This window comes from Staurois parvus, unplaced genomic scaffold, assembly GCF_062004578.1.
Source record: "Staurois parvus isolate SC_StPar_1 unplaced genomic scaffold, SC_StPar_1.0 ptg000089l, whole genome shotgun sequence".
NCBI classification, from domain to species: Eukaryota; Metazoa; Chordata; class Amphibia; order Anura; family Ranidae; genus Staurois; species Staurois parvus.
In genome coordinates this window covers 2602399-2626321 of record NW_028317885.1, presented here as the reverse complement: position 1 = coordinate 2626321, position 23923 = coordinate 2602399, and the positions used below count along the sequence as shown (strand labels likewise).

Sequence of the window (23923 nt, the reverse complement as noted above, 5' to 3'; positions counted from 1 at the left end):
TGGGTATAGGATTATAACTTTTTTTTTTTTTTTAATGGTTGAACTGGATGGATTTTGTGTTTTTTTCAGCCAGACTAACTTTGTAACTAATGATACCATGTAGGGATGCACCTGGGTCAGTATGCTGGAATGTTTAAACAAGTCATTATGATTAATGATTAAGATTTATTATTAATATAACCTTGGTATCATTAAGATCATCATCATTTAGGTCTCCTTCGCATGGGTACTGGCACCTATAATGCGTAAATGAGATGTTTGTTTTTCCACCTGCATCTGTCTCAAGCTGTGTGCAGGCAGCCTATAGAAGTGAAGACAGACACCATGGCTGCAGAGACAATTTGACAGCTGTGCAGGAGTGGGTGCAATTTGTCTTCATTCAGGGGCCGTGTACCTGCTCCCTCACACCTGTCAGATTTTGACAGGCGGCTGTATCCATGCAACCACTTCTGTCAGGGATCCCGGGTCCTCGGCGGTGCGCGCATGCGCAGACGGCCGATCTGTCCCGGCCGACGATCGCGGCGGCGGCCGCGCATGCGCAGTAGCGATCGCGGCCGCACCAATGGGAGAGCAGGGCGCTCTATTTAAAGCTGCCCTTTGCATCTCCAGGTTGCCGCAAGGTCTTGTTCCTGATTCTGTAAGTACGCTTCATAGTTGCCAAACTCTGCCTGTTCTGACTTATGCTGACCCTCTCCTGCTCTGACCCCGGCTCGTCCCTGACCATCCTCCTGCCTGACCCCCTGTACCGCGCTGCCCGCTACCTGCTGATCCTGGCTTGTGACCCCGACCTTTCTCCGCTTACTCCCCCTGTACAACGCTGCCCGCACGATACCGACCCGGCTAGTCTGACCTTGCTCGCTCCTAGCTGTCACCCATCCATCCGCTCGGATCGGACCTGTCGTCCCCTTTGCAGCAGGCTCATCCCGGGCACATACCCCCAGCGGGACCCCTCTACCACCGCCGGGGGTGCCCAGGGGCGCGACCTGGTCTCAGTCTTGCACCAAGTCCATCCCCACCATCAGGGGCCCTGGTGAAGAGGCAGACTGGGACTTAGACTCCGCGTCCTGGGAAACCCCGTGCTGTGGACCACTAGAGATCCCGTTGGGCGGAGCCTGACAACTTCACCCGCAATTACTTCAGTAAGCTGCCTGAATGCAGCTAAGGGTGGATGCAGGCAGAAAAACAAAAGCCTCATTCACAGCTAACGGGTGCCAGTGCTTGTGGAATGAGGCCTTAATCAGGAAGCCAGTATATTGTTAACACCAGCCTGCAATGTTGACAATGGACTAATGTACCTTTTTTTTCTTAAGCTGAAAGCTGAATTGAGATCGCAAATCCACCATTTTTTAAAATGAGAAATCTAACTAAATTAAGCTGGCCATAGATGGATCGAATCTTGGCCAGTTCAGCAAGGACTGGCTGAGATTCGAACCTTGTATAGGCAGGCTGGTTGGACTGAAGTCAGTCCATCAATGGACTTGGGTGCAACCAGCCTGTTAGATTGTTTGCATGTGATTACTGCAGGTGGCTATCGCTGCTAGCAGTAATCTAGGCTCCCTCCTGGCAGCACACAAAAGCGCACAGAAGGGATTCCCCCATTGAATCGAGCAATTTCCTTTCCTTCCACCCGTCGTTGCAGTAAAAAAAAAATGTAATTATCTATGGCCTGCTTTTACTGATGTTATTTTGATACCAATTTAATATGTGTTGTGAAGAACTTTCAAAAACATTCATTGAGGCTAAATATAATAATTGAATTAGACAGTCCTCTTTTCTCAAGAAGCCATCTCAGACTTACCTTTATTTCCATGGTGCTTATCTATGCGTTATTTCAGTTTTAGTAATAAAAATGTCCTTAACTTTTAAAATTCCTCTACAAAAGAATATTTAATGCTTTTTTTGTTTGGCCAGCATGTGGCAGCAAAGAGCCATCAGCGCATCAATTTCTTATTCTAATACATTCTTGTGCTTTCAGGGACATTTCTGTGGCTATGCATGATATACAGATTGATAAGACTAAGCCTTTGTGGCATAATTACTTTCTTTGTGGACTAAAAGGAATCCAGGTAAATATTATGAGAATTTTAAATTCACCCAAGCAAATGGTTACATGTCTATCTGAAACATATTTACTGTACAGTAATTTTTTTTAGTTATTTTTAATGATGTTTCCCTCTCACTTGATTCTTCTATTTGCTTTGATTTTGTGTTTGCTTACTTTCTTTTCAGTGTGGATTGTCATTGGCCACACTTAGGTCTTCCCCTATGTGTACACTAATGGCTAAAGAAGGGCATATTTACACCTCAGATTGTGTACAGCATGCAAGACTTAACCTCAAGAAAAAAACACTATAGTTAGGGAATTTATAGCAGGTTGTTTATGTTTTTTGTTTTATTCTGTACAGGACTAAAAAAGTAATTTTGTATTTGTTTGTTAGGTAATACTGTATATTAGTATTTTGTATTATTTTACCCAGCAGGTGGAGCTCTGTTAATTTTCAGTTTTTCCTTTACAGTCCACAGGGAAAAAAAAGCTTCTTTATTTACAGACCCCCAGCAGCTTAAGGTGAAAAATTGATGCTCATGCACAGCTTTATGATATATGAGCAGCACAGTGGCTAAACGGTTAGCACTTCCTCCTGGTAGTACTAGGGTCGTTGGTTCGAATCCCAACCACGGCACCACCTGCCTGGAGTTTGCATGTTCTCCCTGTGCCTGCGTGGGTTTCCTCCGGGTACTCCGGGTTCCTTCCACTCTCCAAAGACATGCTGGTAGGTTAATTGGCTCCTGTCTAAATTGGCCCTAGTATATGAATGTAAGTTAGGGACCTTAGATTGTACACCCCTTGAGGGTTAGGGACTGATATGAATGTACAATATATATGTGTAAAGCACTGCGTAAAATTGACGGCGCTATATAAGTACCTGAAATAAATAAATAATATGACTGACCTTTTGTTTATCAGGTAGGTCAGTGTGAAGTTTGTTAGTCAAAGCGAGCCAACTGCTTCTGCTGTGTATATTGCTAACTTATGGTGCTCTGGAAAGCCTTTGTTATGCATACAAGGTTTATTTGTAAAACAAACGTCATACATATAGTAAAAAAAACCCCAAAAACAACAATATCTAGTAACATTATTAAAAAAGTATAAACTTTATTAAAACAGGTAAAATCAAATTCAACCTGCACCAATATAGAAATCATGAAAAAATGTGTTAATGGGATTTGAAAGGTGCCAGGTTCTGGCACCTTTAAAATCCCATTAACACATTTTTTCATGATTTGGATTTTGAAGAGATGTGGTGCCCTTGACCCACAATCACACGGACAACTTTTCTTTATATGTCAACACCAATATAGTTACATTTTTAGGCCACTCTTATGTTGGATGCTGCATGCTACACCAACGTTTGAGAAAAATTTACAAATAGTTGTTTATGGAATGCAAAATTTTGATGGTTTTAAAATGAAGATTGTATGCAAGGGCATTAGTGAATTATAAGAATGCAGTTGTTTAAGCCCCAAACTGTGTGCAGTGTAATGTTGCATCATGAAGAGAACCTGTCCATTCTTTGAGGGGTGGCACTGGCTACAATCAACTTAAAACACTTTCTTTGAGTGAAGTGATGATTAGATCTGGTGAAGGGTAATGCCATAACCTGATATTTCAGAAATTGGTCTTGAATTTGTATAGCATTATATATGAGGAAATTATAATCTTGGATTTTGGAATCAACAAGTAACACTGTTTGCACCATAGTGGGATTATAATTATTTGCTGTTTTAGTTTTGAGGTTTCTTTATAACCGTTTTAGATCTGTTTTTATTTTTTTTTAAATGCACATAAAGCCACAGTGCCATGTCATGGCTTTCCTAACCCAAAACTAAGTACCAGCTATTAAACATATATATCAAACTGAGAGTCTACTTAAAGGCAGACCTTTCTCCTTGAATGGAGGAAATACAACACATGAGAAATAGGCAGACTTCTGGTGTGAGTCTGCACCAAACACAAGATGTAGCGGAAAGCTTGTGCATTAATAAAAAAGCGCAAAGCTGTATTATGGGCTCATTCAAATGGTAAATATTGGAGATATTCCCACATGCATATCTCCAAACAAACTTGGTGTCCATTCACACTTGAATGACTCCAAAATTGTGCAACTTTGGATGGGTACCACTTGGATGTGACTTGTCCCTTTGCAAAGTCAGACCCACTGTTGCACCATTGTTGCATGTAAAACATTCAGGTATGACTTTCATGTACCTTTTGAGGGTTAACATTGACATCTAAGCCCCTCAAGTTTCACGAAAGTCAGACCAAAGTAGTGCATGAACTACTCTGAAGTCGCACATATATTAATAATGGTTATTATGGGAATACATAGGGTACAACTTGTCAAGCGACTTTGATGTCCAAAGTTGCATGACAAGTCGCAGAAGTGTGAATGGGGTCTGCAAGATACTGACTTGTTCTGAACTATAACTCTTTGAATGAGTGTGCATATATAGCACGTGTGTAATAAATATTTGTTATAAACATTCTTTTGTTTTAGAACAGGGGTGTGAAACAGCAGCCCTCCAGCTGTTGCAGAACTACAATTCCCATCATGCCTCTACCTTTGGGAGTCATCCTTGTAACTGTCAGCCTTTTAATGCCTCATGGGATTTGTAGTTCTGCAACAGCTGGAGGTCTGCAGTTTGACACCTGTGTTTTAGAAATAAACATTAGTACACTACAACAAATTCTCCAGAGCACTATGAGTTTTTAAAGAGATAACACAGCAGTACCGTATTTGCCGGCGTATAAGACGACTGGTCGTATAAGACGACCCCCTACTTTTCCTGTTAAAATATAGGGTTTGAGCTATACTCGCCGTATTAGACTACCCCTCTTCCAACGCACACCAAATAAAAATGAAAAAACATCAGATTTGATTTCAATATGGTATGGTATTTCAGTATGGTATTCCAATGATGGGGTGCTATTCCTCCCACTGACACCAATGATGGGGCATGATTCCTCCCACTGATACCAATGATGAGGCACTACTCCCACTGACACTAATGGTGCCCCATCAGTAGTGTCAGTGTGTGAGGAATAGTGTCCCATCATTAGTGTCAGTGGGAGGAATAGTGCCCCATCATTGGTGTCAGTGGATGAAATAGTGCCCCATCATTAGTGTCAGTGGGAGGAATAGCACCCCATCATTGGTATCAGTGGGAGGAATAGTGCCCCATCATTGGTATCAGTGGGGAGAAAAGTGCCCCATCATTGGTGTCAGTGGGGGAGGAATAGTGCCCCATCATTGGTGTCAGTGGGGGAGGAATAGTGCCCCATCATTGGTGTCAGTGGGGGAGGAATAGTGCCCCATCATTGGTGTCAGTGGGGGAGGAATAGTGCCCCATCATTGGTGTCAGTGGGGGAGGAATAGTGCCCCATCGTTGGTGTCAGTGGGGGAGGAATAGTGCCCCATCGTTAGTGTCAGTGGGGGAGGAATAGTGCCCCATCATTGGTGTCAGTGGGGGAGGAATGGTGCCCCATCATTGGTGTCAGTGGGGGAGGAATAGTGCCCCATCGTTGGTGTCAGTGGGGAGGAGGAATAGTGCCCCATCGTTGGTGTCAGTGGGGGAGGAGGAATAGTGCCCCATCGTTGGTGTCAGTGGGGGAGGAGGAATAGTGCCCCATCGTTGGTGTCAGTGGGGGAGGAATAGTGCCCCATCATTGGTGTCAGTGGGGGAGGAATAGTGCCCCATCATTGGTGTCAGTGGGGAGAATAGTGCCCCATCATTGGTGTCAGTGAGGGAGGAATAGTGCCCCATCATTGGTGTCAGTGGGGAGGAGGAATAGTGCCCCATCATTGGTGTCAGTGGGGAGAATAGTGCCCCATCATTGGTGTCAGTGGGGGAGGAATAGTGCCCCATCATTGGTGTCAGTGGGGAGGAGGAATAGTGCCCCATCATTGGTGTCAGTGGGAGGAATAGTGCCCCATCGTTAGTGTCAGTGGGGAGGAGGAATAGTGCCCCATCATTGGTGTCAGTGGGGAGGAGGAATAGTGCCCCATCATTGGTGTCAGTGGGGAGGAGGAATAGTGCCCCATCATTGGTGTCAGTGGGGGAGGAATAGTGCCCCATCATTGGTGTCAGTGGGGAGGAGGAATAGTGCCCCATCGTTAGTGTCAGTGGGGGAGAGGAGCGGCTGCTCCTTCTTTCACTTCGGCAGCTTGATTTTCGTGGGGCCGTTCGGCTCCGCCTCCTCGCCGGTGATTGGTCGCCTGTGTTCGCTGGCCGGCCGGCCGCGCGACCATCGAGGTGCCGAACTGAAAGAAGGAGCAGCCGCGCTTCCTGGACCGGATCATCGTGGGACCGGGACCGGAGCCAGGTAAGGTACAGCAGCCCCTCTGCCCACCCCTGTACTTAGTGTCCGTTGGAGGACACCGCCCCTGGAAAAAGTGCCGCCCTGAAACACCGGCTCGCCGTATACCGGCGTATAAGACGACCCCCGACTTTTCAGAAGATTTTCAGGGGTTGAAAAGTTGTCTTATACGCCGGCAAATACGGTAGTTGTTTCCTTTCAGACAGCCTGTCTTTTCCCTTGGAGGCAACAATTTAGAGTGGTGGAAGTGAAAAAATGGGGCTGATTTACTGAAACTGGAGAGTGCAAAATCTGGTGCAGCTGTGCATAGTGGCCAATCAGCTTCTAACTTGTTCAATTAGGTTTGACAATAAAACCCGAAAGCTAATTGGTTACTGTGTACAACTGCACCAGATTTTGCATTCTCCAGTTTTGGCAAATCAACCTCATTGATGTGTCATTGCTCAGACTCATCCATTTGCATGTATAAATGTCACCTCAACTTGACACTGAGCTATCCATGGAATGAGGTAAGGATAAACAAGAAAAGAAAAAAGAAAATATATACAAAATCTTTTGTTTTCAATAATTACGGTTAGGGTTATAATAAATCTTGTTTTATAATGAGATCAGAAGTATTTGGTCAGCCAATCAGAAATGCCTCCAGTGTTAGTCACTGGTATTAACTTGTATATCAAGGGGAAGTTTATAACTGCTAAGATAGGACAGTATCATGGAAGGGATGGCATAGGACAGAGGGCAATGGAATGCTCACATTACATAAAAGACACATAGGTGTATATTAGTGGACTGTAATTTGGCTAAAATATGAAAGAGAAGAACTGAGAAATTTGAATAGGATTTTAAAAGATTCTGTTATTATATGTTGTATATACTCATACATGTTGGACTTGTCATCTGTTGCTGGAATCCATCAAATTCTACACTCCCTGTAAAGAACCAATGTTGACCAATAATTTGTTTGGAGGAGTTTGCATTCTACACACACATGTGGGCACTTCTGCTTCCAGATTAAATAATAATTAATAAATTATTACTTATTAATACTGATTTGCAACAGTAGCTAGTAATAACATATTTTAAACTGACTGAATAACTGGAAAAACAACATCAGTGAAGCAATTTAGATCTGTTAACATACACACCCGCATCGGTTCACATGAATGGGGTGTGATTCTGATGCGGTGCAGAATTCGCACAGGAAACGCTGCAAATTCCGCACCACATCAGTGTGAACCCAGCCTTAAGTGAGATTTGACCTGTGACCTCTCTTCTTCTTTGCAGATAAAGTATGTTCATTTTTGATGTACACAGTTGTTTTTTAAACAGTTTCCCTTGACACATTTAAAAATGTTATCACTTTTTTTGCAATCTCCCGTAACTGTGCTATTTTGCCTATTTTTGATTCTTACTAGTTTCTTACTGTTGCTTTGAAAATTATATTAAGCAATGAGACTCGCTTTTTTTTTTAATTTTATATTTTTATTTGTATGACCTGCAAAATCAGTTCAAAGAAAATTACAAAGACATAGAAACATAAGGTGAATGTCAAAGAAGAATGCTTAACAGTTGGCCATAAGTGTATAGACTGATCAGCCATCACATTATGATAACCTGTCGTGGCATAGACTCCACTGGACTTCTGAAGGTATGCTGTGGTATCTTGCACAAAGCCATCAGTAGCAGATCCTGTAAGTCCTGTAAGTTGTGATGTGGGGCCTCAATGGATTGGACTTGTTTTTTTTCCAGCACATCCCACAGGTGCTGATTGAATTGAGATTTGGAGAATTAGGAGGCCACGCTAAATTCTTCCATTGCTCCATGGTCCAGTTCTGATGCTCATGTGTCCATTGTAGGCACTTTTGGCTGTGGACATGGGTCAGCATGGGTAACCTGACTGTTTTGCAGCTACACAGCCCCATACACAACAAAATGTGATTTATTACGTGTTCTGACACCTTAATTTGTTCAGTAATTTGAGCTACAGTAGTTCTTCAATTGGATCGGATTACACAGGCCAGCTTCACTCCCCCACATACATCAGTCAGACTTGGTTGCCCATGATCCTGTCACCGGTTCACTGGTTTTCCTTCCGTGGACCACTTTTGGTAGGTCCTGACCACTGCAAACTGGAAACATCCCACTAGAGCTGCAGTTTTGGAGTTGCTCTGACCCAGTCTTTTAAGTCATCTAGCCATTACAATCTGGCTCTTGTGAAAGCCTTGCAAATCCTTACACTTGCCAATTTTTTTCTACTTTCAACATATCAACTTCAGGGACAACATGTTCACTTGCTACCCAATAAATTTCACATTTTAAGATGCCATTGTAACAAGATGATCAATGTAATTCACATTACCTGTCAATGGTTTTAATGTTATGACTGATCGGGGTATAGTTTCTGTCATCTGGCTGTATAATGGAGGATACCCACCTTTTATAAAGCTGACACACACTGCTAATTGGCTGTCGGCCTTATTATGCCTCATCTTCCAGTTTCTCTGTTACTTGGTCCATCCCCTGGAGCAGTTTGACAGTGAAATTACAATTGTTAGATTTTTTTAAATTTTGTAGCAACTTTTTGATCTTTGTCAGCATTGCACATACTGCATATATAGCATGCAGACCAGCAAATGTGGGCTTTGGAAGAGTTAATCATACTGTAGTAAACTCATTTCAAACAGCCATGCTGTTCTAATATACAGCAGACCTTCTGCAGGCCCATCTGTAAGTCCATCTGTGACATGTGCATGGGTAAACTCATTAAAACCAATTGTCAGCCAGCCTTCAATGATTCAACAACACAAATGATGTCATGCCTAGTAAGAAGATGTTTTAAACTGATTGAATAACTGGAAAAACAGCATCAGTGAAGCTATTTAGATCTCAACTTCACATAAAGCTAGGGACTGAATTGTATGCTAGTTATTGCATTTGTTTTCAAAGGAGGTCAGAAACGCTGTAACATTCCTGTAAGTGGAGATGACATCTCCAAAAGACAAGTGAAGATAAAAAACCCACAACATACATCCATCAAAAGAGAAGAAGAGCTTCCAATGTCCTCTTTCGTTTCTGGCTTTGATTTACTGAGATCACATGATTGATTATTTCGTAAATTAATAATCAACTTTGAAGAGATTCCACAACCACTTAATTAAAGGCTGAGCTTCGAACTGGTTATTTTTCACTGTGTAAAATGTGGGGGAAGAATATATATATGTATATATATATTTATTTATTTATTTTATTTTTTTTACTGTTTAGTAGCTCAATTTTTTTAAACCCTTGATGAGAATGCCATTTAAGATGCCGTTTTTATTCTGTCCATTCTATCACATAAACCTCACAAATATGCTAACGAAATAGATTTTTTTCCTCCATAGTGTGCACTGCTTTCATATTTCTTGCAAATAGTTTACAGCTGCATGCACTTAGGATGATGATTCTGTGATTCATGTTTAGATCCTTTTGTCTACAAGATAATTGTCTGCACAAGCAACAAGTTTCCTGAGAGGGTAAAAAAATGTACCAAACTTAGAAAAGAATGACCATTTCTAAGGTTTCATTCCCTTTCTGCTGGAGAGTAATCTTTAGCCAGCAATCTTTCCAAATCCTTTGTTTTCCCGGTGGATCATCAGAGATCTTATATTAGCTAGCCATTTTCCTAGATACACAAATATAGTGGTCGTTTTTGATGCTTTTAAAAATAAATTCCTTTTTATAGAACTTACAAAATCTGTTTTACATTGATTGGTTTAACAAGTATATGTAAAACAGTAAGCATTTTTTACAATAACGAGTGACATTGACTTTACTACACAGTTACAAGTTTAACCGATCAGCTGTTGTATACTGGATAGTATAGGTTTGGGATCGCATACATGAAGCATGGCAGGTGTGGTCTATCCCAAAGTATTAAGTATAGCAGGGTAGCAGCGACAGTGGCACGTTACTCACCAGCCAGTACATTAAATTAACACAAGCTGTAACATTAGACAGATTTCTTAATATAACCTAGAAGTTCAAATAGCATTTTAGCACGTTGTAAAAATATAGGCCTAAGATTGTTCTGGCACAACTAACAAAATGGCTTTATGTCATCATTAGTGCATATTCCAAGAAAATAATAGGGTTTCCATAACAGACAACTGCTGTAAAAGTTGTTTTTTTCTTTACATAAAAGATTATTATGGCTGCATTTGAATCAACATGTAGAGTTACATTTATGTAACTCATTCCTTTGTAATTGTATTCACCTATGTATGTCCGATAGGAGAAACCTAGAAAAGAAGAAAGCTTGGCATGTGATTTGACCAATATGTTTGCTACTGTGGGAAATCTGACCTATGTAGGATTGTGTTAGATATCCATTGGACACCATAGTGATTACACCACACTATGTCTGCATTTTAAAAGCTATTCATAAAATGTAGACTGCTGTGTGTAGCTTGTGCATTATTCTGCAAAGAGAACTCCATGATTTGAGGAGAGGAGAGGCTTGGCCTTTCACAGGTTACATGGCCAAGATACTCTTCTCCCAGTTTTATTTTTAAATAATAAAAAATAAAAAGCTGAATAAACCCCAAGAAATAAGCTAGTGATTTTAACAAACCTGTCTATTGATTCTGTTGTGGCTTTGGATCTGCTGGGTCTGTTACCATTAATGTGGGAAATTTACTAAAACTGGTGCACATAGAACCTGATGCAGCTGTGCAAAGTAACTAATCATCTTTTAACTTCAGCTTGTTCAGTTAGTCTTTGACAATAAGCCCTGGTTCACATATGTGCGTTCCTGCGGGCTGCGTGTTCGGGCACGAGAGCCCATTCATTTGAATGGCCTCCCGTGCCCCGGGACACACAGGGAAGAAGTCCCTGCACTTCTTTGGAAACCACAGCCTGCACTGGAACCTCAGTTCCCAGTGCGGTTGTGATTTCCAGTGCGGGCAGCATGCCATTAGCATTAATGGCACCCACCCGCTGGTCCTCATTGGGCTGCACAGATTTTTGTGCGGATCCGCAGCGGCACCACCCTCACATATGTCAACCTAGCCTTAAACCTAGAAGTTACTATGCACAGCTGCAGCAGGTCCTGTGTTGAACCAGTTTTAGTACATATCCTCCAATGTTTCTTGCAGTTTCCAAATGTCTTTTGATATTGTAAACTTTAGTGCTAACTCTTGTCTAAACCTGTTTTAAAAAGACCCCATCACCAGGTTATTCTTGTTAAGATTAGTCCTTTATTCAATACTGTAAAATAGTAAATAGTTATGCACATAATGTTTTATTTGCTTCTTCATTTAATATTTAGGAGCACTTTGGTTAATAGGAATCGAAATACTATATGTGGGGTTCCTAAAAACATTCAATTGCTCCTATTAATAGAAGGAGAAAAAAAAATGGGTGCCTTTCTCATTCCTGTTGTTACAGTATTTAATAAAGTGTAACCTGGTGATAGGGTATTTTTTAAAGCAGAACTCCATTAAATAGCTCACACTCAGCAACTGTTGGGAATATGAACTCTGGAACACTGGGTCACTAATATGTAATGAACAATATAGCATTTGAAGGGCAGGGGGTTGGAGTATGTAAGGCACAAAGTGCATTGGCTGGCAGTAGGTAACACGCAAGGTGCAGGGGTTAGTAATACAGGTGAAACTTGAAAAATTAGAATATCGTGCAAAAGTTAATTTATTTCCGTAATGCAACTTAAAAGGTGAAACTAATATATGAGATAGACTCATTACATGCAAAGCAAGATAGTTCAAGCCGTGATTTGTCATAATTGTGATGATTATGGCTTACAGCTCATGGAAACCCCAAATCCACAATCTCAGAATATTAGATTATTACATGCAATCAATAAAACAAGGATTGTACATAGAACAATATCGGACCTCTGAAAAGTATAAGCATGCATATGTACTCAGTACTTGGTTTGGGCCCCTTTTGCAGCAATTACTGCCTCAATGCGGCTTGGCATGGAAGCTATCAGCCTGTGGCAATGCTGAGTTGTTACGGAAAATTAGGATGCTTCAATAGCGGCCTTCAGCTCTTCTGCATTGTTCGGTCTCATGTGTCTCATCTTTCTCTTGGCAATGCCCCATAGATTCTCTATGGGGTTCAGGTCAGGTGAGTTTGCTGGCCAATCAAGCACAGTAATCCCACGGTCATTGAACCAGGTTTTGGTGCTTTTGGCAGTGTGGGCAGGTGCCAAGTCCTGCTGGAAAATGAAGTCAGCATCCCCATAAAGCTCGTCTGCGGAAGGAAGCATGAAGTGCTCCAAAATCTCCTGGTAGACGGCTGCGTTGACCCTGGACTTAATGAAGCACAGTGGACAAACACCAGCAGATGACATGGCTCCTCAAATCAACACAGACTATGGAAACTTCACACTGGACTTCAAGCATCTTGCAGTGTGTGCCTCTCCATTCTTCCTCCATACTCTGGGTCCTTGGTTTCCAAATGAGATGCAAAAGTTGCTCTCATCAGAAAAGAGGACTTTGGACCACTGAGCAACAGACCAGGTCTATTTTTCTTTAGCCCAGGTAAGACACTTCTGATGTTGTTTGTTGTTCAGGAGCGGCTTGACAAGAGGAATACGACATTTGAAGCCCATGTCCGGGATCCGTCTGTGTGTGGTGGCTCTTGATGCACCGACTCCAGCCTCAGTCCACTCCTTGTGAAAGTCCCCAACACTTTTGAATGGCCTTTTCCTGACAATTCTCTCCAGGCTGCAGTCATCCCTGCTGCGTGTGCACCTGTTTCTTCCATACTTTTCCCTTCCACATAACTTTCTATTAATGTGCTTTCATACAGCACTTTGGGAACATCCAACTTCTTTTGCAATTACCTTTTGAGGCTTTCTCTCCTTATGGAGGGTGTCAATGGTGGTTTTCTGCACAACTGTCAGGTCAGCAGACTTTCCCATGATTGTGATTCCTACTGAACCAGACTGAAAGACCATTTAAAGGCTCAGGAACCCTTTGCAGGTGTTATGGCTTAATTAGCTGATTAGAGTGGGACACTTTGAGCCTAGAATATTGCACCTTTTCACAATATTCTAATATTCTGAGATTGTGGATTTGGGGTTTTCATGAGCTGTAAGCCATAATCATCACAATTATGACAAATCACAGCTTGAACTATCTTACTTTGCCTGTAATGAGTCTAACTGATATATTAGTTTCACCTTTTAAGTTGCATTACTGAAATAAATTAACTTTTGCACGATATTCAAATATTTTTGAGCTTCACCTGTATGTAGTGCAGATTGTGCAGGGGTCAGGAGTGCCCAACACCTGGGATACAGGCACCCCCTCTTTGTCAGTAAACCAAGAAGTACTCAGGACGAAGCTGTTTTCAGCTGGTGATCTTTGGACAGCAGCATTGTTACTCTTGGGAAGGGAGGTTAGATGCACTAGCAGATTTAGATACAATAACAATTTAAAATGATTACACTGTTCAACAGGTAAAAAGTTTTGGGCATAAAATTAGCTAATCTTACATGATTTTGGGGTGCTGAAAACGAAAATGACCCTAAAAAATGTTGATTGGCTCTAGTTTCCATGATATATTCACCCATCTAATGACGTAAGCCATTCAAAATTATGATGCAACTTCAGCTGCATATTGCGCAATTGATACTGGTGACTAATAGAAAATTGCATGTATACTGAGATGATGCAATATTAGCCTTTAATTGCATCACTTCACTGCATAAAAGCTGCAGTATCTGTAGCTGATTGTAGTTCGACAGCGTCTTTACGTTTCGTTTTATGCTTATATAGGCTACTCAGTAATGCCTCGAACTTGTGTGAATAAAGCAGATAATTTCTGCTATATCTGCGGTGAAATAACTTTTATCTCACAAAAAAGGAGGATAACAGGAATGATTAAGAAAGCCTACAACTTGTATTTTGGCTGCAAGATAGGAGACCAGGACAAGAGCTGGGCACCACATATATGCTGCAATTCTTGTGGGACGGCACTGGAGCAATGGTTGAATGGAAAAAAGGCATCTATGCCTTTCGCTGTGCCAATGATTTGGAGAGAGCCAACAGATCATGTTAGTAATTGTTACTTTTGTATGGTGCCTCCAATTGTAAAAGGGCTAAATAAGAAGAAAAAGTTATCTGTGCACTATCCAAATATTCCATCGGCAATACGTTCAGTTCCTCATGGAGAGGGGCTACCAATTCCTAAAGCACCAGAATCCTTCGTGGTTGAGTCAAGTGAGGAAGAACCTGAAGCGTGTAGTCACGTGCAGTTGTAAGAGATAGCCCTTTCCTCGAATACAAGAGAAAAGCCAAGAGAAGCAAAACCGACACAAACTGAAGACAAAACTAGTGAGAATCCTAAGTATTAAAATGATTCAACTTAGCTTATGGCTATAATTTTTCTTGGTAATCCTATGCAATATATTATGCCATTTAGGTTTTGTTATGTAGTCAATATCACTTGCTTTATATTTGTGGAAAGACATCTATCTATATAATTATTGTGCATTATGTAGTCATTACGCCTATAGTAGAAAACTTTCCGTTTACAGAAAAACTAGAGCCAATTGACAAATTTCATTGTTATATTTGAACTCAGAATGTGAAATTCATTAAGAAATGGATCCTTTTGTTTCCAAAACTGGCAAAAAATAAAAATTTGTTGAACAGTGTTATCAAAGTTGCAGTTAAAAAAAATAAAAAAACAAACATGTTATACTTGCTTTTCGTAGTGGTTTTGCACAGAGCAGCCCTCCTCTTTTTGGGTCCCCCGCTGGTGATCCTGGCTCCCCCCCCCTGCTGGGTGCCCCCAATAGCAAGCCTCTTGCTATGGGAGATTCAAGCAGCCTCGCTTCTGATTCCTGCTCTGTGAATGGACATTGTCCATTCACACACAGAGCGTGATTCAGTCTCCCCCCCCCCCCCGCTCCATCCTCATTGGCTCAATGACTGTAATTGACAGATGTAGGAGCCAATGGCTCCTACTGCTATGTGAGCCAAGGAGGAGAGAGAGACCCAGGAGAGCCGCGGCTCTCATGCACATCGCTGGAGTGAGATGGGGCTAAGATAAGTGTTAGGGGGACTGAGGGGGGAGCTGCACCCACAAGGTTTTTTTACCTTAATGCTTAGAATGCATTATGGTAAAAAAAACCTGCCTTTAAAACCACTTTAAGCCAAACTCCAGCTAGTACTTAATGAGCAGTTATGACAAACCTTTTGGGATAAAGGTTTTACATAAAAGAATTGGTAAGTTTTTTAATACCACTAAATGCCTGATCCCCTATTTGAATGCCATGTGATGTGATTACCTAAATAGCTTCTGTCTTTAGAGTTAAAATAACACAAGGACATGGCTCCTACTTTGACTGCATCAATGTATAATATACAGTATATCACAGGCTGTAGCCATGACATATGTAATACAGCCTTGGCAGTTAAAGTATTAATAAATTGTTGCTAATAATAGTTGTATTTTTCTTGGTATTAGTCTCCTATAGATTCGTTGAGGCCTCGTTCACACTTGAACGCTCAGAAACACTCATCAAGGAGAATCCCATTCATTTCAATGGCCCCTGTTCACATTTGAGCATTTTTCGCCGGTAGCAAAATGCCTGTCACTCAAAAACTACACTAAACTAAACTAAACTACATGCGCTACTTTTTAGGCAGATTTTAGCATCTTTGTACCCATGGACTTGAATGGGAAACGCCTGAACATCAAGAAATGAGCATTTTTTTCAAGTGTTTTTTTCCAGGCATTTTCAGCTAAAACAGCAGCTCCCTTCACCTTTTCTAGAATCAGTCCACACCTTATAAACACACATCTTGTGATCAAAATTGAGGAGAATGTTCTTCTGGAAACTGAGATATGACTATCCCTGCATCTTTGATCTCAGGGATCTCCATTATAAGAACCGGGCAAGAACCACCAGGGCCTGGGAGGAAGTGGGACAAAATTTGCTGTCCTAGTGGTGGGACAGCTACACCGCTCCCCAGATCAAGGAGAAAAGTACAGAACTTCTTTGTATAGCAGCCATGTGCTTGATTCTGGTTTTCCTGTTGTATGTGCCTAGGACACACAGGTTTCTGTTGGCCACAGAAGAAACACCTAAATGAAAAATGCCTGAGAAAATACCTACAACATTTGCAAATCTGATAAAAAAAACACTCAAAAAGGCCTGAAAACGCTAAGCTCAGTGTGAATCTAGCCTAAATGGAAGCACTCATCTGGAAGAGGGAAGGTTAGCAGTTGTAGATGGAGATATTTACGCTCTCCTACATATTCATGTGTTGACAGGGAACATGCTAGCAGGAGGAAATAACAGAGGGATAATTCAAGTGTTTGCTCTGTAAGCCAATTTAAACATGTTGTCCAATAAGTAATTTTTAATTTTAATAGTGTTTATCCCATTTGTGTATGTGCTTTATATGGTTTATAGTGTACTGATTAGCTCTTTGGATCAGTGTTTTTTTTTGTGTTGCTTTTTCTAGGACCACTTCAGTCTGAATAGCCCAACAGGAATGAATTGTTTAGTGGATGGAACCATCCCAGCAAGTTCTGGTTTATCAAGCTCAAGTGCTTTGGTGTGTTGTGCAGGGCTTGCTACTCTTGTTGCAAATGGAAAGACTCTGTCAAAGGTAAGTAATTAAACTAATGTATTTGGTTTGGAGCACCAAAAGAAATAACTTGTGTAGTGTTAGGCAATGTGAACTAAGAGAGACACACAATTCCACAGTTAGTACTTCTAAAATGTACCTAATTGTCTGCTTAAAGGTAAAATCCTAACACTGACGTACAAAGCCGTCCACCACACTGCCCCGAACTACATCACTGACCTAATATCAAAGTGCCGCCCAGCGCGCACACTCCGCTCCTCACAAGACCTCCTTCTCTCTAGTTCCCTGGTCTCCTCCTCCCATGCCCGCCTCCAGGACTTCTCCAGGGTGTCACCCATCCTCTTGAACTCCCTGCCCCAACCCATCAGATTATCACCTACTCTCTTCTCCTTTAGGCGCACCCTGAAAACCCATCTCTTCAGGGAAGCCTAAACCACCCCCTGCTAACTTGACCGACCTCCTACACTCTTCCTACCACTCCATCCCCCACAGCTATCTCCTCCTGTGCCACCATCCCCTGCCTCCTAGATTGTAAGCCTGAAAGAGCAGGGCCCTCAATCCCCTCATGGTTTGCATTGTATTGGTATTGTTCTGTCACATGTTCTGTCCCCCTTTGTAATGTACAGCGCTGAGCGAACTATTGGCGCTTTATAAATACTGTATAATAATAATAATGCATTAAAATATCTTAACTCTCTAAACAGACTTGCGCCCTACCAGATATGTTCTATTTCAAAGATCTACGTTTAAGACTTGTCACTGTAGACCAGTTTTGACTCTCACAGAATTACTCTTTGAAACTCATTAAAAACTATGCTACTTTTGCCTAACCACATGAAACTTGTCTCAAGTCATTACTCTACATTTATGCAGAAGCAAGACTCTAAACTTCAAAAAGTAAGGGATCGATGGCTGAGAGATATGTCAGCTCTTGATGAGCAAGACTGGAGGGAATTTTCCATTTCTTATTTCTTCACAGTCATTTCATTTAAAGATACGGTTATTCAGCTTAGAAACTTTCACAGAGTCTATATTACACCATCCAGACTATTTAAAATGGGTAAACATGACATGCCTTTTTGTCATAGAGCTGAGGCTGACTTGCTGCATATGGGTCCTTTTACACGGGTCTCATCAGTTCCATCAAACTGATGAATACGGATTCAGGTTACATCAATTTGCACATCCGTCTTTGGTTCAGTTCAGTTACATCAGTTTCACTTCAGTTAAGTTGAGTTCAGTCTACATCTGTTTTTGCACTGTTTTAGTTGTTGCAGAAACCAATCATAGGTGACAAAAGTATAAACAAAAATGGTTTCTAAAAAATGGATTTGACGAAAATGGATATCATCCCTTTACATTCATTTACATCAGTCCAGATCCATCTAAATAGATAAGGACACAATCTTTTTCTATATAAAAAAACAGATCTGAATGGACACGGATGTAGGAGGGTGTAAACGGATGATCATCTGTTTACATCTTCCCACCCATAGACATACATTTTGGTTTCAGCCGTCCATAGATGGTTCGAATCTCGGCCAGTTCAGCAGGAACCAGCCGAGATTTGAACCATGTATGAGCAGTATTGTATTAGTAGTGGTGGTAAAATCAGACCATTTTGGTTAGCAGTCACAGACTTCATGTCTGACAACTTTTCCATCCCTAATATGTCTACTACAGGAAGATGCTTATTGGGTCTTCTGGGAGAGATTGAAATGAGATGTGCTAAAAAACAGTTTACTTGCTTACTGTACCTTTATGCAAAAAAAAAGTTGGTCTTACAATGGACGAACACTGCTTCTTTACAAGTATATGACTTATGAAGTCAGAGGGTGCCCTAAGAAATTGAAAAGATAAGGGCAGTGCGGGTAGGTATTACTGTACTGACAATTTTGAACGTTAATAATCCCATTCTTATGCATTACCAAGAAGACTCTTTTTTCATTGTAACTTCATTTTGTAGCTCGACATAGCATAGCAGACAACATAACACCTAAATAACAGAAGTAAGAAATCTCACCCATTCACATATGTCCATTGATAGAGGGACCTGCCTCACCCCCTGTGAAAGCACTGTACTATCATGTTTTGCATATATTTCTCACACTGTCAACAGATGTCTTCTGTACTGACTATACCTCTGTACATGGTGGATTGCTGCAATACAAAATATCTTAGCCTCTATATTAGCCTCTATATACAATTCTTCACAGCGGCATAAAGATCTGATTTGTTTGACTACCCCCACTAACCTTTATATGAAAGATACCAGTAAATCTGTTGTTTTAAATTGTGAGCAAGTGGCAGTACTGTGTATGAATACCTACCATCAAAAAAACATGAAATGGAAAATTAAAATTTTTGATATGATGTAGGGAACATCGAAAACTGTTAAATGTGATGTTACAGTTTCCCTCATCTTCTTTTGCCTTGAATCTCTCCTCAAAATAATACCAGTGCACTAGCTGTGTTTAGGCACTCCTGTAGCCTCATAGCCATATATCTGTGTGTGATCAACTAAGGCACTGTACCTCTGACTGCTAGTCTCATAAGATTTGGAGATGTCACTACTGTGCTACTCGCTGAGCGAAATCTGTACCTGAGAACATGCAGACAAATATTTCTCTGGTTCTGTTACATCCTGTAGATCTGTGCTTTCTGCAACTCTGCCCCTTCTGCTTAGTTATTTCTCCATCACTCAACAGATCACCAGTGATCAGGGAGGCAGCTCTGACATAAGGAAGCAGACCCCAGCTCCTTTCAACAGTGGTTCCCAACCTCAGTCTTCCAGTACCCCAACAGGCCATGTTTTGGGTATTTCCCTTAGATAAAATACCTGTCAAAACTACAGAGTCATTGATGTTTAAAGCAGCTGTGCAAGGTGAAGGAAATCCTGAAAACACAGCCTATCGGATTGACTGATCTACCAAGATAGAAGCCTTCCCACAGAGACACAGGGCAGAACAAGGCATGAAAAGTCTTTAATGGGAAAAAGATCAGTCCCTACCTTTCAAGAAGCTTACAATCTAATGTCCCTAACTTATATTCATACATATACTAGGACCAATTTAGACAGGAGCTGATGCCTAACTCCAAAGACAGCTACCAGCATGTCTTTGGAGTTAGGCATTCCATCTTCTATTTTCATCTGGAGATCCAGCCAGTAAGTCTGTTGTTTTTCAAAAGAGCAAGCTCTCTTGAAAATGTATCATCTGCAGAAAGTTTGGAAAGAATGTCAGGAAAAGAGAGGAAAGACAAGACGAGGTAGAAGAGGTAGCAAGAGACACAAAAAGAGGCAGAGTGTAAATAAGGAGTATTCTACCATCAAAATTTACGATCTGTCTCATTCAGTCTTTTCAGAAACATAACTAGATCTTCTGTGACAAAGTCTCAATTTTGCCACGCCGAGCACACCCATCCTTTTTGAACTATTTGTTGATTTTAATAAGTTCATCAAGAACCTCACCATCAAAAGATATTTTGCTCTAAAGGAAGAATTTAAGAGTAGTGATGAAACAACAGAATTAGAGTCTTCCATTGTCATTGCTAATGATGACCCAGCCTTAGAAATCCTAGAGGAACACTATCAAGAAGGGCTAATGGGGTGACCATATGGTATACCCATCAGAGGCATTAGATACAGATACTATGGTAGGCAATAAAATGATACATACCACCTTTAGACCCCCCTCTAAGTTCTTTCGCCATTTGGCTAAAGGGAACTTTATTCCTACCTTTTATGAGGTAGTGTTCAATAAGTTCAAAAATATGGTCCAGAACCTCAGCTCTTCAAGTAATAAAAAAGAAAGAAGGTTGTCAGAAGACAGGCAGACAAAGGGGGGTAGCTTAGTGATACAGAACAAGGAAAATTATGTGAATGAAGCAAGAAGGTTGTTGGGAGATAGATACATATTTAAAACTGATTAAAGATCTTACAGTGACATACACTAAAGAACTCGAACAGCTGCTAGATCTAGGCCTAAGTAACAAGGTGCTCACCAACAATGAATATTATTTTCTTTTTAGAAAACACCCAGTCACACCCCATTTTTATCACATCCCTAAGGTACATAAGAGCGTCACAAATCCACCAGGAAGACCTATTATAGCCGGCATTGATAGTCTTACTAGAAATTGGGGATGTTATATAGATTTCTTCTTACAGGATATTGTTACCAACCTTCCATCCTTCATCAGAGTCTCAAGTCATATGTTAGAAATGTTATCCTACTATCAGTGGCAACCTGGTTATAGATGGCTATCGCTAGACATGGCTTCTTTATATACAACTATAGCACATGAACATGGTCTTAGAGCCATCCAATATTACCCGATGGAAGATGGGATGTTTAATCCAGCACATAATTCACGCGTACACATAACTATTTCTCATTCTTGGGAGAATATTTTCAACAAAGCAAGGGTACTGCAATGGGGGCCAGGTTTGCTCTTAGTTATGCAAATCTCTTCATGGGATAATTTCTTCATATTGAGGAATAATTCCTATGGATAAACCTGGTCCTCTATGCCAGATATATAGATGACATCTTGATTATCTGGGACAGAACAGATAAAGAGCCCAGTGGTTTTCGCGAGTATTGTGCCAACAACCTGTATGGGATTACTTTCACCCATGTAGTAGATGAAGAAAGTGTGGTCTTTTTTTACCTGGATCTTAGAACAGACCCAGAAGAGATCATCTACTCTAAAACCCATTTTAAACCTAGTGGAGGTAATTCATACTTACACGCCATGAGTAGCCACGACCCGAGATAGATATATAACTTGCCCTATAGCCAATTTTGTACATTACGGAGAACGTGCACCAGAAAAAAAGAACTATTAGAAGCAAAGTAGCATACTGAAAAAGAAGTTCAGAGAGAGAGAGGGTATGATGATTCCCATATAGAAGATGCATACAACGAATATATGTTAAACTATGACAAGACACTATCTCCTCATTGTAAACTTACAGATAAAAGCAAACCAGTTAAACATCAGGTTAGGTTCATGACTCATATTTCTAACACTCTATGCTTCCACTGTACTTAAGCACAATATTATAGTGTCCGTTTATCCTTTAGCTTGCCATTTGGCATATTGCATTGGTACATCCCTTATATTAAGTATACTGCCCGAGAGTTAGGGTGTTCCTCTCCTCCTCTCTCCTTTTCCACACCCGGTGATCGCCGAGTATCTCCCATGGGGGAGAGACCTGTAAGTAAACAATACAGATCTCTTCCCTTTCAGCTTCTGCACACTGCTTTGTAGCAGAGCCATACAAAGCAGTGTAATTATAGTGAAACACACACACAGCCCCTATTGTGAAACAGCACTCAGTTAACCTTTTGATCACCCCAGATGTTAACCCCTTTCATGCCCAGTGCCATTAGTACAGTGTCAGTGCTTTTTATTAGCGCTGATCACTGTATTGGTGTCACTGGGGATGTCAGTGACACCAAGTCAGTTCCGCCCAGTGTCAGAATTGCCGCCGTAGTCCTGCCGCCCCGCTATAAGTTGCTGATCGCCACCATTACTAGTAAAAAAAAAAATCCCAGTATCTATACCGCTATTTGTCAATGCTATAACTTTCACGTAAATCAATTAATTTATACGCATTGGGATTTTTTTAGCAAAGACATGTAGCAGAATACATTTTGTCCTAACTTTATGCTGAAATTTGTTTTTTAAAATTTTTTTACTGGACATGTTTAACTAGTTGCCGACCGCAGATAGCCGAATGACGGCTGCACTGCGGCCGGCCAGTTCTGGGTGGACGTCATATGACGTCCTCCCAGAACGCGCTCTCCTGCACGCCCCAGGGGGCGCGCACCCGGCGATCTCCGTGATCACGTGATGTGGTAAAAGGCCAATCACAGCGGCCTTTTACCACATGATCAGCGGTGTCCAATGACACGCTGATCACAGGGAAATGCAAGTGCCGGTTCTCGGCTGCACTTTCCTCATGCTGTCAGATCGTGAGGAAAGTACTGCCAAGAACCGACAGTTGTCAGAGCGAGGATCGGCACCGATCATCAGGGCACTGATGATCAGTGCCCTGATGATCGGTGCCCAGCAGTGCCACCCTCAAGTTCCGCCCACCTGTGCCCAGCAGTGCGCGCACTAGCTCCGCCCACCTGTGCCCAGCAGATCACCCGCCTGTGCCCAGCAGTGCACCCACCTGTGCCCAGCAGTGCACCCTTTTGTGCCACTCTGCAGTGTCACACACCTCTGCCCAGCAGTGCCACCTACCTGTGCCCAGCAGTGCCACCCACCTGTGCCCACCAGTGCCACCCACCTGTGCCCACCCACCAGTGCTGCCCACCAGTGCCACCCACCAGTGCAGCCCAGCAGTGGTGCCAGTCAGTGCCACCAGTCAGTGCCCAGCGGTTGTGCCAGTCAGTGCCGCCAGTCAGTGCCCAGCAGTGATGCCAGTCAGTGCCGTCTATCAGTACCCATCATCAGTGTCACCTATCAGTGCTGCATATTAGTGCCGCCTATCCGTGACACCTCATTAGTGCTGTCTATCAGTGCCACCTCATTAGTACTGCCTATCAGTGCCCATCAGTGCCGCCTATCAGTGCCCATCAGTGCTGCCTCATCAACGCACATCAGTGAAGGAGAAAAATTACCTGTTTGAAAAATTTTATAATGGAAACAAAGAAACTTTTTTTTTTTCAAATTTTTTGCACTTTTTTTATTTATAGCGCAAAAAGTAAAGCGCCCAGTGGCGATTAAATACCACCAAAAGAAAGCTTTATTTGTGAGAAAAAAAATGATCAAAATTTCATATGGGTACAATGTTGCATGACCGCGCAATTGTCAATCAAAGTGCGGCAGCGCTGAAAGCTGAAAATTGGCCTGGTAGCTAAGGGGGTATAAGTGCCTGGTAGGCAAGTGGTTAATAGCAAAAAGTCAAAAACATTGGTTT

At 41.7% G+C, this 23923-nt stretch overlaps 1 protein-coding gene across 1 annotated transcript in view; it reads left to right on the top strand.

Annotated features, from left to right (window-relative positions):
* The window catches only part of GALK2 (galactokinase 2), a 289559-nt gene that overhangs the window by 82072 nt on the left and 183564 nt on the right, over positions 1–23923 (top strand). The window contains exons 4-5 of the mRNA XM_089670313.1: positions 1976–2066; positions 16864–17010. Coding sequence (XP_089526439.1) covers positions 1976–2066; positions 16864–17010 — 238 coding nt within the window. The remainder of the gene's footprint in view (positions 1–1975; positions 2067–16863; positions 17011–23923) is intronic.